Consider the following 15,631-nt stretch of genomic DNA (forward strand, 5'->3'; position numbering starts at 1 on the left):
TTGTCATCAATAAAGGCAGATAACCGATATACATTGCAAGGTATATGTTAACAGCACATGATAGCAGGGAAGCTGTCATTCATAAGCAGGTTATTTCATTACCAAGGAATATTTAACTGAATTTCTACATACATGTTTACAGTGGATAGACTGGTGACCTGTGCAGTGTGTCCCCTGCCTTCACTGTAAGTCAGTTGGGATAGACTCCAGCCTCCCATGACCCTAATGAGGATTAATGGTGTAAAGATAATGGATGGATGGATGTTTACAGTGTGGACAGGTGCACAGTGGCTTGGTGGTTAGCACTTTTGCCTTACAACTAGAAGATCCCTGGTTTGCATCCCAGCCTTCCCAGGCTCTCTCTGCATGGGCTTTCACTGGGTTCTCCGGCTTCCTCCCACAGTCCAAAAACATGCTGAGGTTAATTTGGTAATTTTAAATTGTCTGTGTGTTGCCCTGTGATAGACTAGAGACCTGTCCAGGGTGTCCCCTGTCTTTGCCCTAAGTCAGCCTGTGTTCAGCGCAAAGTCATTTTTTATAAAAGATTTCATCCGTCAGAAATGATACAATGACTGAGCAGCCTTGGCGAAGTACTGCACTCTCTGAGTGCTTTTCTTGTTCCATATGTATTTTTTTTATGGTTTTGATGTCTTCAGTATTGATCTGCAATGTATAAAATAATTAAATAAAAATCATTGAATGAGAAGGTGTGCCCAAACTTTTGATTGGTAGTGTATGTGTCAATCCGCTATGCAGACAGTTTCTTTATCCCTCATATCAAACATGGAAAAAGACCTGGGAATCCCATGGATTTTTCTGACAAGATATGACTTTGCAACTTTCACAGGATTACTGGACTATTAGACTGTTCACGGAAAGCATCCCGTTTAATCCCAAATTTTTCTCTGCAAAATAAGTGCATGGGGCTGCACAGTGGTGTAGTGGTTAGCACTATCGCCTTGCAGCTAGAAGATCCCTGGTTCGCGTCCCGGCTTTCCCAGGATCTTTCTGCATGGAGTTTGCATGTTCTCCCTGTGCATGCGTGGGTTTTCTCCGGGTACTCCGGCTTCCTCCCACAGTCCAAAAATATGCTGAGGTTAATTGGTCATTCTAAATTGCCCGTAGGTGTGAATGTGAGAGTGCTTGTTTGTCTATATATGTAGCCCTGCGACAGACTGGCGACCTGTCTAGGGTGTCCCCTGACTTCGCCCGAGTCAGCTGGGATAGGCTCCAGCCCCCCCCGCGACCCTAATGAGGATTAAGTGGTGTATAGATAATGGATGGATGGATGGAATAAGTGCATGTATTTTACTCCTTAGACCTCCCTAACACATAATATGTATATATTTTTTTCATTTCATGTTGGTTTTGCTAGTGAAAACGGGGGCGCTGGAGCACCTGCCCCTTTGCCCCTGGATGCCCAAAGTACCCTTTTGTCAAAGTTGTTTTTTGAGGCCCAAAATAATAAATAAAACAAAAATAATAATAATTCAGATCTACCCTCAGTCGGTCACATGATCTACGTAGACGTCCCTCACTGCCCTGAGGTGTCCAGACGTCCTGTAGCTCAGCACTACGTAGCGCCGCTAGTCTAGAAACCGGAGACCCGAGGACGGACTTCAACAACTGATGGTCCTGATGGTGAGGAGGTTTTGCAACAGGATTCGTTTGTGTACGGCGTATTTTTGCAAGATGACTGACGAAGTGAAGTGAGCGCCTTGTGTCTGACTCTACACACACCTTTCATCAGTTATAGCCGCTAGTTAATCACACAGCTGCTGAGAGGATAAAGTCTGCCAGGCTTCTTTTCGTTTCTGTAGGTTTCTGTTGTCATGGGCAACGTGCATCAGAGAGATGTATTATTTTACTGTCAGTGAGTTGCAGTGTTTCCTGTGTTTCTACAGGCAGTGAGGCAGAGGTTATGTTATTTCACTGAAACTATGTAGTCTACATGCATTTTCACATAATTTTGGACTATTATAGTATAAATACAATAACAATAATAATTAGAAGAATTTGAATTGTGATTTTCTCAACCTCTCATTTAAAGATATCAGTAGTAAAGACAAATTAAATATAATACGCATAAATTTAGCATATTTGACTTTTACAACTTTGTTGTCTTGCGCAAAGTGGATAGTCAAACTGAATAAAAGCACAAATACATTTAAATACATGATTTCTATATCATTTATTATTATTTTTTACTTTATAATCAGCACTACGAATTATAAAGGGCATATTATGAATCAGCACAATGGAGCAAATTCATATCTATACAGTATATGTGTTGAAAAGGTATGAAATTTAAAAGCAAGGACTCCAGGAAGAATAGCCACAGTTAAACAGTCCAGTGTCTAATGGTGATCTAAATTCAACTTCAAAGTAATAATTTGTCACAAATACATTACAGCACTGTGAAATGTTGCTTTTCCCAAATCCCAATTGAGGTCAGAGAAAGTACAGTGCCTCTGGAGCAGGAAAGGTTACAGGTGTTGCTCAAGGGCCCAACAGCGGCTGCATCAGGGTTTGAACCACTGACCTTCTTATCACTAGTCCTGAGACTTAACCCTTGCACCAATGCTGCCCCCTTTTACATTGTCTTGCTATGTCCTAAATGAATGCACAGCTTGAATTATGGCTTTGTGGATATAGGCTGTACCTCCACCCCTCCTTTATTCTGGTTCCCCCATTAATGTTTCCCTTTCAGTTTACAAATGAGCAACTAGTTGTGTTTAGTTCCAACAGTCAGCCTGGCTGCAGTCTCTCTCAGCAGGAGTCTCCGACAAACAATCAGCAGTATGGCAGGTCGCAGTCAGCTATTTTCAGTGTTAATTATCTTTGCATCTTGTCATGATCGCATAATACTTGTTTAATCAGCTACTATCTCTCCCATGCTCTTTTCAGTGTCTACACTCTCAGATCAATACAGCTCACCTCCAGTGATATCAGCAGCAGCCTCCTCACCAACCCCCTCAACAGAAGCTGTTCAATGAACCCCATCAGGTCAAACATAGACTGACCCCTAACAAAGATATGAGGTGTGAACAATGATATGGTATCTCATGATTCCATGTTACATTCTTCATGAATATGGTTGCAACAATTCAGCCAGTTATATTGTAAGGTATGTTTCTATATGATGTTTCAAATTCGTGCTCCATGTGCCCCCTTTTAACTTTGAGCACCTGCCCCTCCAAAGGTCTCTGCACGGCCCTGGAGGGCGACATTAAGAATACTGGTTGCCCTGCCAATAACCTTGAAACTGCTGTCCACAGGACAGGCCATTCTCTTTGGAAGAGAAGATGGCCTCTTCGATATTCACATCCTCCCGCTCTTCTTCCTACTCAGCCACCTCCAACCCTGGAGTGGGAATAGAAAGGGAGCCAGTATGAGGCTGGACTTCTGTGGGCTGATCATCAGGGGTGGACTGAGTGCTTTGCCAAGGCCTTCACTCCCCTTTTTCCCCCAAGTGACCTCCATCTTTTTTTTTTCATTTTGCTCTTTTTGAAGTGCAGAAAAAAGGGGAAACCTGCACACTTTACCCCCAAACTGGGCTTCTGTGGTGCGTGCAGGCAATATAAAAAATACCCATGCAAGACTGTGAGCTCTCTCTGGGTAATAGTGCACGTTGGTGACCCAAACACAGCACACACCTATCATAGCAATCCTTCAAAGTATGGAAACTCCACAACCCACACATAAATGTCTCTGGTGGCTTGCAATAGTTGAAAAACCCCACAGACAGTCACAACTTTTCAGGTGGTGGGGACTGGCAACTATGCATAGGTGCTGACCTCCTTGTTTACAGCCAGCTATGTTTGAATTCAGTTAGCTTCATGCTAAGGTAATTTGTGGAGTAACTTGTCTAAGCTAACGAGGCAATATGCGACTACAACACAGACCACCATGAAGCGCATCAGCTGCACTACAGCAATACACTTCAGTGGTATTCTGGGGTCGGCAGAGAGACAGTGACATCTTTGTTTTGCTTCTGAACGAAGGCCAGTTATTCATGTCAATAAATAAAAATATACCTAGAATTTGCACAATTTTTTTTTTAAATAAATAGTGGAATGCCAGTTCTTTATGTACATATCATTGCAGAATACTTACTGCCAGGTCATGTTTCTTTCTCATGCAACCTATCCAACAACCAGCTTTCAGGAGTTACATTCATAAATCTGCTAAGTGAATTCTTACTATGACACACAGTCACTTAGTTGCTTCAAATTTCATGGTCATGCAAATGGGGCCATGGTAGGAAGAGGCAAATCCAAGTGAAGTTCATGCAGAAAAAAAAAGACCAACACTGGCCACAATTCATACCACATGAGCATTATTGACTGTGTATGGAAGAAATGAACTGCAAAAAAGGGCAAAATTCCCATCACCCACTGGTTTTAGTTTGGCACAATGAAGCATGAAGAGGTTAGTGTGTGTATGCTACTGGGAGGCAGACATGGTTTTCTCTCATGCGCAAACAAGATAAAAGAATTAATTATGCAAACTGAGTCACCCTGTGTGGGGAATCTGGAGCAGGAGAAGGAGGTTCACACCAATGCAGACAAATTAGAAAGTTGTTTAACTGACATTTCTAAAAGAGTACAACCTCCAAACACATGATTTTGAAACATGATTTTCATGTCATTTTCATTTTTCAACAAAAGCCATTTCGAGTATTTATAATCTGCAAGTGCCTCTGTGTATAGCAGTTTTAATTCTTACTGTTATCCTTCTGCACCGGATTCTGTGGTGGAAATACATTTTTGACAACAAAGTCCAAAGTCTGGTTGTGGTTAACTGTTACATTTTAAATATTAGTAAGAGAGATCATCACCATAGTATCTTCTCTTCACTGGCTCCTTTTAAAAGAGAAAACTTAGAATCCTCACTCGAGCATACAAAAGCTCTTAATGACCAAGCTCCCTCATATCATGAAGACCTTATTGCACCATAATATCCCAATAGAGCACTTTGCTCTATAGTTTCTAGAGGTCCTTAAAACAGAATGGGAGACAGAGTTGTCAGCTATCCTGTTGCTTTCCTGTGGAAACAGCTCCCAGTTTGGATTCAGGTGTCAGGCCCCCTGCCTCCACCTCTGCTTAGCTGGCAGTTTCTCCTCTTCCCTCTCTGTCTCTCTGTGGACCTGTGTGTATGACTGAGCTACAACCTAATCAGCAGCAAGAGAAACTCACCTGCCTTCACCGAAGCGCTCCATTTCATAAAACCCCGGTTCATACCGTCATTTAGTGCCAGACCGTCTTTCTAGACACTTTGTCTCAGCTGGTTCCCTGCTTTGTCCTCCCATCACCACCCCGAAAATTCTTTGGATCACTTGCTGCCCATTTCAGTTACAACTGTCAGATTCTTTCATTCTGAACACACCTGCTGGATCACCTGCCTGCTTCAGCCTCCCACATCTCCCCTGGATTCGCCTCTCCACACCCATGTCTATCATCATCTTACAGATTCCTGACTGCCCTATTCCAGTCCTGATCTGTCAGCTAAGTTTGCTGAGCCTTTAACCTTGAGTTTTGTCAATTTGGTTTTCCATTGCTAACTTAGTCTGTCCTTGTTATTTCCTCAATGTATTCTTTGTAGCTCTCCATGTAATGTTGTTCTTGTTTAGCTTTTAGTCCCAGGTAATTGCATTGTCAGTAATTTGTTTCACAGTAGATTAACACCTTGGTGTGTTTGTGATTGTTAGTACTGTGTATTCAGTGTTTTTCACTAGCTTTCGTTTGGTTGGCATGCCTGTTTACCCTCCGTAGCTCACTTCCCTGGTTAGTTTTGAAGGTCTCTTTTCAATCATTGTGCTTAGTAGCTCCCTGTGTTATTTTTTGTTGTTTTTTTTAATATGTATATAGTATAGTAGTTGCAACACACTTCTGGAACAAGATAAGAGACTGAGTTGAAATCAAAAAGAGAAGTGTATGATTTGCCCATCATCAACCCATATAATCAACTTTTACTTGTGAAGGTTTAAATTCTATTTTAAGGTGCAAAGTTTTAAAGACTGAATAGTTTCTGAGTTTTTACTAAATAAACTTTAACTGAATTGAGGGCTTTGGGCTGTGTGTCTATTTGTGAATTTAACTGGACAACAGCTACATACATCTCCTTTTATTGTCTCATCAGCCTTTCAGTGTCTCTCTGAGCTCTGCTGCCTGGAAACGTGAGCTAACTGCATGTGCTACAGGCCAGCACACTCAAACAAACACATACACAGACTGTGTTGTGCAGCCATTGCTGCAGCTTGTTTAGTACGTGACATGAATAACAGAGCAGTGGCAGAGACATTGAGTCTGTCCTTTTCTGTGGACTGTATCTTCTGCATGCTGAGTTACATTAAAGTTTCATTCCACAAAGTGAAATTGTGGATCTTTTTCTCCCCATCATATGCATCAACACACATTCTCATATGTGCCAGTTGAGACAACTAGTATATGGTCAAAAATAAATGAAATTCTGTTCCCATGAAAATGTGTGTAAGCAGTTAAATAAAAATGAAACAAAAATTATTTCATAACTGGCAATTTTATTTTTAATTCCATACTCATCTCTGAGATGACTAAACAGCTGATCATGCTGGAACTCACTGTTCCGAGGGTTTGTGGAAGTAGCAATGAGAGGAAACACAATCTACCAGAGCTCCTACATCAACTATAGAAGATTCTGAAGGTGATATGTCAAAGGGGGAAGGTTGCAGATCAGTGGAAGTGCGCTGAGGGAGTTTGTATTCCCAAAGTGGAAAACTCAAATCAATCTCCCTTCGAAATACACAAAGGAAGCTATTTTTCAGCATTGTCTCCAGAAGACTGACCTAGTTTCTCACCCAAAACAACTATACTGACTTCTCAGTGCAGAAAGGCAGGATTCCTGGAGCTGCTTGGAGCACACTGCTGCAGTCACACGGCTGCAGGTAGTACTACTATGTAAAAGATATGGGTGCAGCTGTGCTTATTATTCTCCATAAATCATCAAAAAGCAGGGCACCATTTCAGTCAAAGGAAAATAGACTGCCCTGGTCATCAGTCTTGTAAATCAGTCCGATAAATCAATGTCACAAATACACAAATCTATCAATTTGATATCATGAATAATAAATAAATTATTAGCTATAACCAAATTGTCATATCAATAGTTAGGTTGAAGGATTTTGGAGTGCTGCCAATCTTTTCTCTTTAGAAGAGATTGGCAGCATTCACAGTTATGCACTCTTATATTTAGGCCAGCAGATGTAAGGTGACTGAAGGAGCGATGCAGGCGTTTACCTTTCAAAGTAAAAGCACCATTTAAATCACACACATAAACAGTCATCTGTGGAGTGTCGTAGTTTCTCTGATGTTTGTGATGTGCAGGTTAGGAAGAAACGTCCGTTGACACTGACTTACTCAATAATATGTTTATTATAAGGAAGAACAGCATCAGTCAGACAAAGACAGTCTGGGAGAATTCAGCCAAACGAACCTCTCCGAACCCCAACTGGAGGTCCCTTTTATATGCTCTAAACAAGGAGGGCAAATATGCAGTCACAACAAATAGTTTCAGCTAAAAAGACTAAAATAGCAAACAGAGGGCCCCGTCAATCTTTCTCCTAGACCCAAGAGCCCCTAAGAGCAATGTCAATCAATATCTTTGACATAGGAATCCTCATAAGGATACCTTCTAAAAGGAGAACACATTCCAGATTCCATATGATAAGTAACACATCAGACACTACAAGAGTATCTGTAGTACCTACACAGCTCATCAGAGAAGCTCATTAAAATAAAAGGGGCCTTGAAGCTCTAATGGTGGATCAGCCAATGCATTTGGGTCCATACCGCACAAACTAGTTGAGCTGCACGTCATGCACCACGCTCCCCACAAGATCAAGGATCTAATCTTGGATTATTATTAAAATTTCAGGTCTAGAATTATTTCTGTGTGGAAAACTTCAGATTGGCATCAGCTTGGAAAAGGAATAATAACAGGCTGTACCATCTGTCACAACAACATTGGTCCCAGGGAGCAGGTAGATCCTACAGAGACTTGACAAATTCCTGTGATCCTTTAACTTTCAGTTTGGAGAAGAGGAACAAGTCACGGGGAGCCGAATCTACTGAGTAGTATTGGTGTGGGGAAAAAAACTGCATAATCACTGCACTGTGACTGGGCACATAGTGTATTGGAACAGATGCATGCCTTGCGCCACAGTCCGTTTGAACTAAATGTTTATAACAGGCTTGGGGAGATGTTTTTGTTGGAATTGCAAGTGGAGATATAACTGTACTTGTATCTGGAATGTATATTTTAACATGTTTCACAAACCTCTGCTGCTCTCTAATTCTTCCTTAAATGTAATTCTTGTCTTTAGGTGGGTTGAGACGATGCCATGAGTTTGTCATGTTGCCGAATTATATATTTGTGTTCATCATGTGTTCTTGTTTGTCCATTTTGAGTTGCATATAAATATGTATAAAAACATGTAATTTAAATAAAAACTTGGTTCAAAAAAAAAAACTTACACTGCTGTGCTCACATCCCTTCCACACTTGTTTCATTTTTTGGGTGATTTTTTCTTTTCTGGCAAAGAATAATTATACCTCCATTTTGCCAACTAATCTGCTTTTTTTTGTATATTTTTTCCCAAAATTCCTTCATGCTCTATATGGACTACTTAATGTATGCAGTTACATACGAGTTCTTACCTGAAGGGAAAGGGGCAGTGTCCATCCTCCTCCCTGGCAGCCTCCCCCTCATGATGAGGCAGAACACCAACATCATCACTCAGCTCCAAGTTGTCTGACATCATTATAATCAGCCTGTAAATTCAATGAAGGGAGAACCACACTAAATTGCAACAATAATTCCATCAGTTAAAAAACAGTAAATATTTAGATGTGGCCAACATCCGGTGAGAAAACAAATGGGCAATGAGAGAAGATTAAACTAGACCACCAGCGTTTTAAACAGATAGTAAACAATGCAATAAGAGGATAAACTACTGCAAATATCTCATACACAAGGGACTGAAGCTTCCTCAAGAAGCAGAGCCTGCTTCATCTCTTCCTGTACTGTATCACCTGTCAAGATGAACTTCAAGGTATTTTCTATCTACCTTTCAAATGCTCTCCAAGAATGGAAATGTTGTTTCACTTAGTCCTGCTACTCCTGAAGTCCATGTCTGTGACATGCCATTAACAAAAAATTGTTTCTCAAAATCCATCTTTCCTAAAAGCCCATACTTCCCTCTAGCACTATTTTCATTCAAAAAGTGACAGCTAGAACTGTTGTGGTGAAACATTTGCATGCAGAGAGAAAAGTGTTGCGTATGTAATAGATTAAAATGGACATTCCACAAAAAAATTAGTACAGCTGCTTGCACAATTTCAATTCCTCTGCAGAATTTTCAGTTTCATTCTGAACTCCAGTTTGGTCGGTTGCAGCCCAGAGTTTGCTGTTGTTCCTTACTGTAACATGCAGATAGCGGAAGGGCAAGAGAATGCCAACTGAGATTCTCTGCCAATGGCAGACTTACACCTGCAATATACGTCCAGTGAATCAGACTGGTTGTTGGACAGTTGTGGATCTAGCAGGATATTTCAGAATGCCAAGTCTTTGTCTAAATCACCTAACAAAGTAAAAGTATGCTTTCAGAGTTTTCTAGCTTGAAATAGAAAGAAGAAAAAGAAAGGGAAAATCCATGCCCCAAACATCCAGGCTCCAGTAGTGACAGCAGCTGCACCACCATCTCACCACCCTAGAATTAGGGGTAAATACCACCCACAGCTGTCTGCCAGACAATCAGTAACAACCAAGCATGCCCAAGGACTGATATAGCCAGTAATCGAATCAGAAGAAGAAATCACATAGCCCAATCAGCCAATGGTGTATCGCACCATGAGTGGGAGCAGCATGCATCCAATGACACCTTCTCTGACCTTACACTGCATTATGAAATTTGCTGCTGATCAGTCAGACATAGGCTATCAAGACTGCTTGGATAAACCAATGAACAAGAGGCAAATGTTACTGTCTGCTAAATCAGTAGTCCATTGGTGGTGTTTTATGGTCCAGGCAAGCCTCTTCTTCTTATTCTGACATCTTAACAATGGTTTTCTTGCTGCAACTCGACCTGTCAAACCTGCAACTCCAAGTCTTCTCTTCACAGTTGAAAACTGAGACTTCTAACTAGGACCACTATTAAGCTGTGATTGAAGCTGTTGTCCTGTGAGCTGCCTATCACCAAGCTGTTGACTCTCAGAAACTTGTCTTCTGATTCCGTTGTGGCTTTGGGTCTTCCAGACCTTTACCTGTAAAAGTTCCCCCCAGTTTCTGAATGTTTTTTGATGGTAAAGAAAACTGTACTCACTCACACCTTGACTTTCTTTGCAATTTCTCTGTAGGTAAGACCTACATTTTTAAGTGTTATGATGGTCTCTTCTATTATAAATTGCCTTTTCGTCATCATTTTTATAGCAATACACTACTTTCTGCAGTACAATACTGTTCAAATAATGCTCTGGAGGGTATGCTGCCATGGTGTGTTCCAACACTATTTTTACAGTTGATGACAAAATGATAAGCCCTCCCAATAAAGTTTTAGTTTTTTTTGTTCAAAAAAAATTCCAAGTACTCAAACAGATCAAGGATTTTTTTAACACAACTTTCAGTATTTTTAAATTAGTTCTTTGCTATGTTTATATGTCTCTTTGTGTCTGTAGTTTGCATGTGTATTTGCTCCTGATGGTGCGTCTTGGCCAGGTCATGTTTGCAAATGAGACCTGGTTCCCAAACATTTTTATCAGGTAAAATAAAGGTTAAAAAAAACAAAAGAAAAACATTACAGTCAAAACTAAAACAGCAAAGCCAGGAGATTCTGCATGTTCAGAACTGCTGGAGTGAACAGAGGCAGAGAGCTACATGTTAACTACTGCAGCAAAGAAGACCACAAAGGCATTAAAGCAAAAACACAAACTTGATGCAGTAAATTAATGACTAGAAGTCATATACCTCTTCAGATAACAACAACAAAGGGAAAGAAACTCTCAGGCTGAGAATGAAATTCTGCAGCTGCTGAAATGAATGAATTTAGGCTGTAGGCAGAAGTAAAATAATATCATTACTGCAGTAGCATCAAACTCATACTCCTTTGTGGTTTTTGCAAAATATGTATGTATGATGTTTGTAAATTCGACTTTCGGCATCATGTGCTTCAAATGTGTAGTTTGGCGTTTTATTTGGGGACAAAGACAGGAATGACGATTTCTTGTGATTTCAACTGAGAGTTAACAGTAATCGGGGAAATAACAACAGCTACCTCTAGGCAGCAACCTACACACTGAAAATGATGAATAAAGATAAAACTTAAATCCCTGAGGAAAATTTCTGGGAACATTCTGAGAACTAGGATCAGCTTTTTCTCAGCAATCAGCATGTAGGTTAAATCATGATTGCCATTTTCATACATCTGGATGGCATAACTTTGTTTTCCAGGAATAAGTACAAGGGCTCTTTTGGAAAATCACAGACTCTATCTCGCAGGACTATGAAGCCCTCTGATACTATATAGTGCTTTGCACTGGTGATTAGGGCTCAGATCTTGTGCTCAAGTAAAACCAGCAGTATCACAGTGTGGAGGTCAGCTGGTAGAAGCAAACATCCTGCATTCAGAATCATACTTAAGCACACCAGTATTAGCAATAAATTACTAGTGCATCTTAAAAATGTAAACATTGTGAAAAAGTTTTTTTTTTCATTTTCCATTTTCCTTTTTTGTTGTTTTTAATTTTGATGATTATGGCTTTTAGCTCATTGAAATCAGAATTAGCCCTTTACTGAACTCAACCAAGAGATACACAGTAATTATAAAGTTTGAAAATAATTTCCTTAAACTGAAAATTTTTATTTTTTAGATACTGTATTTCTGATAATCATGAGCATTACAAGGCATAAGAATCAATTATGAAAATATTTCTCTTTACAGTGAGTCTGGAATGTACAAAATTTCCACTTTCTTAAATAACTAATGGCAAATATTCAACATTTTTTAATGATGTATATTTTTTGAGATGCACTAGTATCTGCAAACCAAAGTATAGAACAAAAAAGCACTCTTTTAATAATTTACTGAATTATAAAGGTGGTAATGGTAAAGGAAGTAACAGGTGGAACTTAAGGCACAAGCACAAAAATGTATACAGCACAACATACACACTTTGGGAATAGAATTTTAAACTATGTCTAACTTCGCAAGGCAGAAATATAGTTTCTGTTTATTGTACATTCAGATTTGTACAAAGAGTTATAGTTGCCACTGCTGTGATAATTAGGTGCATGCAGTGCTTTAATAAAGGGGAGTGAAAGTTCTGAACCTAGAGTGACTTAACTCTTCATCATCAGCCAGACGCTTATTGATCCAGTCTGGAAAAGCCGAGAAAACTCGGTGCAGTCTACTAACACCTTGGTACTGGTCCCTCTACCAATCCAACTGTCACTTAGGATTTTTACTGCAGCATAAAATCCAGGCTTGTAACTAACAGCATGAAACACTACTCCTACTACCATCACCATGCACATTAATTCAAGACATGGTACCTGGGAGAGATCTGCAGTCCTCCATCAGTCCATCAGTCCAGCAATCCAGCAGAGCGGCTCTGTCAGCAGCAGACCTGCTGCATCTGTGGGATCCTCCATACAAGCTGAGTCAAGCTCACTTCATTTAACTGCTTCATGGAGAAAGTGACTCAAAATAAAACCTCAAACATGCTCAGACTGAAAAAAAGCTAGACAGAGCCTCCTGGTGGCGAATGTTATTATGGCAGCATGGTGAAGACATCATGATGGGCTAATCCTGATAATAGGGGCCTTAGCCTAACCATCCTCGTCAAAAAAGCCTTCCCTCCACTACAGGACATTTACATCACCCGGGTCACAAAGAGAGCGCACAACATTATCAAAGACCACACCCACCCACAGCACACACTGCTCACACTTCTGCCGTCTGGCAGACGCTACATGACTGTGAAAGAAAGGACCACCAGACTTAAAAACAGTTTCTATCCTCAGGCCATCAGGCCACTAAATCACTGACGCACCTGTAAGATCCATAAATTGCGATATTTTGCACATATCTTTTGCCTTTGCACATATCAGCGCTTGCACATATCAATGCCTGTTCACAGTGGCAGTATTGTATTGATATTATTGTATTGAGATGCTAGTATTTGCACAAATAATTATTTTTTATAAACTGTTTTTATTTCATTTTATCTTATTTTTGTTTTATTTTATTTTATTTCTTATTTCAGTGGTATGAATTGAACTTGCAAAATAAGAATCTCGTTACTCAGGGAAACGACTTAATTTCTTCTGTGTATATGACAATAAAGTTGTTGAATCTTGAAATTTCAGTCTCCTTGTCACGTCCTTCACAAAAAAGGAATTAAAACAGCTTTTGCCTTCATATTTATCACATGTGAAGTCATTCTGAAGCAGAAACCTGATTTTTATGCACTTAAAACTTTGTGATTTTAAAACAATTTTAAATCTGGCTGTTCTCAAGCTGAACAGTATACATTTGCAAAATGTGTTGTCCCCACGATTCCCTCAAACAAAATTAACTAAAACAGCTTTTGCCTTCATCTTTATCACATGTAAAGTCATTCTGAAGCAGAAACCTGTGTGTAAACATTACACTTTACATGCTGCCGTGTTTCTGATTTTTATGCTCTTTAAATGCTGCTCGTGAGCTGAAATGCACTTTTACAAAATACGTTGTCTCCTCTAATTCCTTCAAACAAAATTTAGTGACACAGCATTTACCTTAATGTTTAGCACGTGAAGTCATTCTGAAGCAGAAACCTTTGTGTAAACATTACACTTTACCTGCTGCGGTGTTTATGATTTTTATGCGCTTAAACCAGTGATTTTCAACCACTGCGCTGCGGCGCACTGGTGTACCATGAGAGATCGTTAGGTGTGCCATGGAAAATTATCCCATTTCACTTATTAAGTTCAAAAAAGTATTATCAAGTTGCACTGACAAGGTAATTAATTACTCTTCCATGTCAGTAGGGGGCAGTAGGTAGCTGACGACCTGTCAATTTAAGACAATAGAATTAGGCTAGTGATGCATGGAAGAGGTACCGATGACAGCGATGGAGAAATATTAGAAAAGGAAAAATATAAACTCCGAAGTGGGCCCTGGACACACTTCTGACCTAGATGAAGGCCCTAGTATGAGTGGTGGTCAAAAAGAAGAAAAAAATTATAAGCTTGAGGAAATAGAACAAAGGTTATCTTTCATTTGGATTCACTTTCACCGGTGATCCTGCTACACCAGCTCCGTTTTGCTTGGTGTGTGGAGAAAATCTATCCAACAGTGCAATGGTTCCAAGCAAGCTTAAAAGCCATCTCCAAGCATAACACTCGACACTTCAAAACAAGAACCAGGACTATTTTGTTTGCCTGCGTGAACACACTGAAAAACAGGCCACTTTAATGAGAAAAACCACAACAGTGAGTGAGAGAGCTCTCAAAGCTGGCTACCAAGTAGCTGAACTTGTAGCCAAATTAAAAAAGCCCTAGACTGTGGCAGAGACATTTATACTACCTGCCTGCAGAGCCACCATAAACGAGATACTTGGCCATGATGTGGCTAAAGAAATAACTTAAGTCCCTCTCTCAGATAACACAATTGCCAGACGTATTGATGACATGTCTGCAGACATCAAAAGTGTTGTTTTGGAAAAGATACACATCAGTGGGAAATTTGCATTGCAACTTAATGAGTCTACGGATATTAGTGGACATTCCCAACTCTTAGCCCATGTGCTTTTTGTGGATGGAGATGTCATCAGAGAGGACTTCCTATTTTGCAAGGCATTGCCAGAAAAAAACAACAGGGGAGGACATTTTTCGGGTAACATCAGAATATCTTGAACAAGAAGGACTTCAGTGGGAAAACTGTACGTGTCTGTACTGATGGAGCAGCAGCCATGGTTGGGTGCACAAAAGGCTTCGTTAGCAGAGTGAAAGAGAGACACCCAGATGTTATTGTTATGCACTGTTTTTTGCAGCGTGAGGCACTCGTTGCCAAGACTTTACCAGCAGACCTAGCCGCTGTGTTGGATGATGTTGTGCACATGGTGAATTTTGTAAAGACAAGACCTTTAAAAAGACGCATATTTGCATCTTTGTGTGAGGATATGGGAGCAGGACATAAAGACTTAGTGTTGGTTGTCGCGTGGCAAGGTGCTGGTCCATGTGTATGAGCTGCGAGAGGAACTCAAAGTGATGCAAAGCTGCTTGCAAGTGATGAGTGATGTGCAAGGCTGGCATACATGGCAGGTATATTTCAGCATCTCAATGACCTGAACACGAGAATGCAAGGCCGAAACCTGCTCACAAATTCAGATAAAATAAATGAATTCCGTTTAAAGGTGCACATCTGTCAGCAACATTTGGAAACTGCAAACTTGGACATGTTCCCATTCACCCAGAAATGGTAAGATATCAACACGTCTGCACTGTGTGAGATAATAGGTAAACATCTGAAAATTCTTCAGGAGAAGTTGGGAAGGATATGACTTTGCCGGAGCAGGAGAAACTAACTGAACTGAGACAAGATCGTGGTTTAAAG

The 15,631-nt window shown here is 40.2% G+C and overlaps 1 protein-coding gene across 1 annotated transcript in view; it reads right to left on the reverse strand.

Moving 5' to 3' along the window:
* LOC111570940 (GRAM domain-containing protein 2A) overlaps window positions 1–12,714 on the reverse strand; it is a 30,894-nt gene extending 18,180 nt beyond the window's left edge. Inside the window, exons 1-2 of the mRNA XM_055007571.1 lie at window positions 12,586–12,714; window positions 8,697–8,810 (exon numbers count right to left, since the gene is read on the reverse strand). Of these exons, the coding sequence (XP_054863546.1) occupies window positions 8,697–8,800 (104 nt within the window). The 5' untranslated portion in view covers window positions 8,801–8,810; window positions 12,586–12,714. The remainder of the gene's footprint in view (window positions 1–8,696; window positions 8,811–12,585) is intronic.
* Window positions 12,715–15,631: the final 2,917 nt, after the last annotated feature.

Source organism: Amphiprion ocellaris, chromosome 3 (assembly GCF_022539595.1).
Source record: "Amphiprion ocellaris isolate individual 3 ecotype Okinawa chromosome 3, ASM2253959v1, whole genome shotgun sequence".
NCBI lineage: Eukaryota > Metazoa > Chordata > Actinopteri > Pomacentridae > Amphiprion > Amphiprion ocellaris.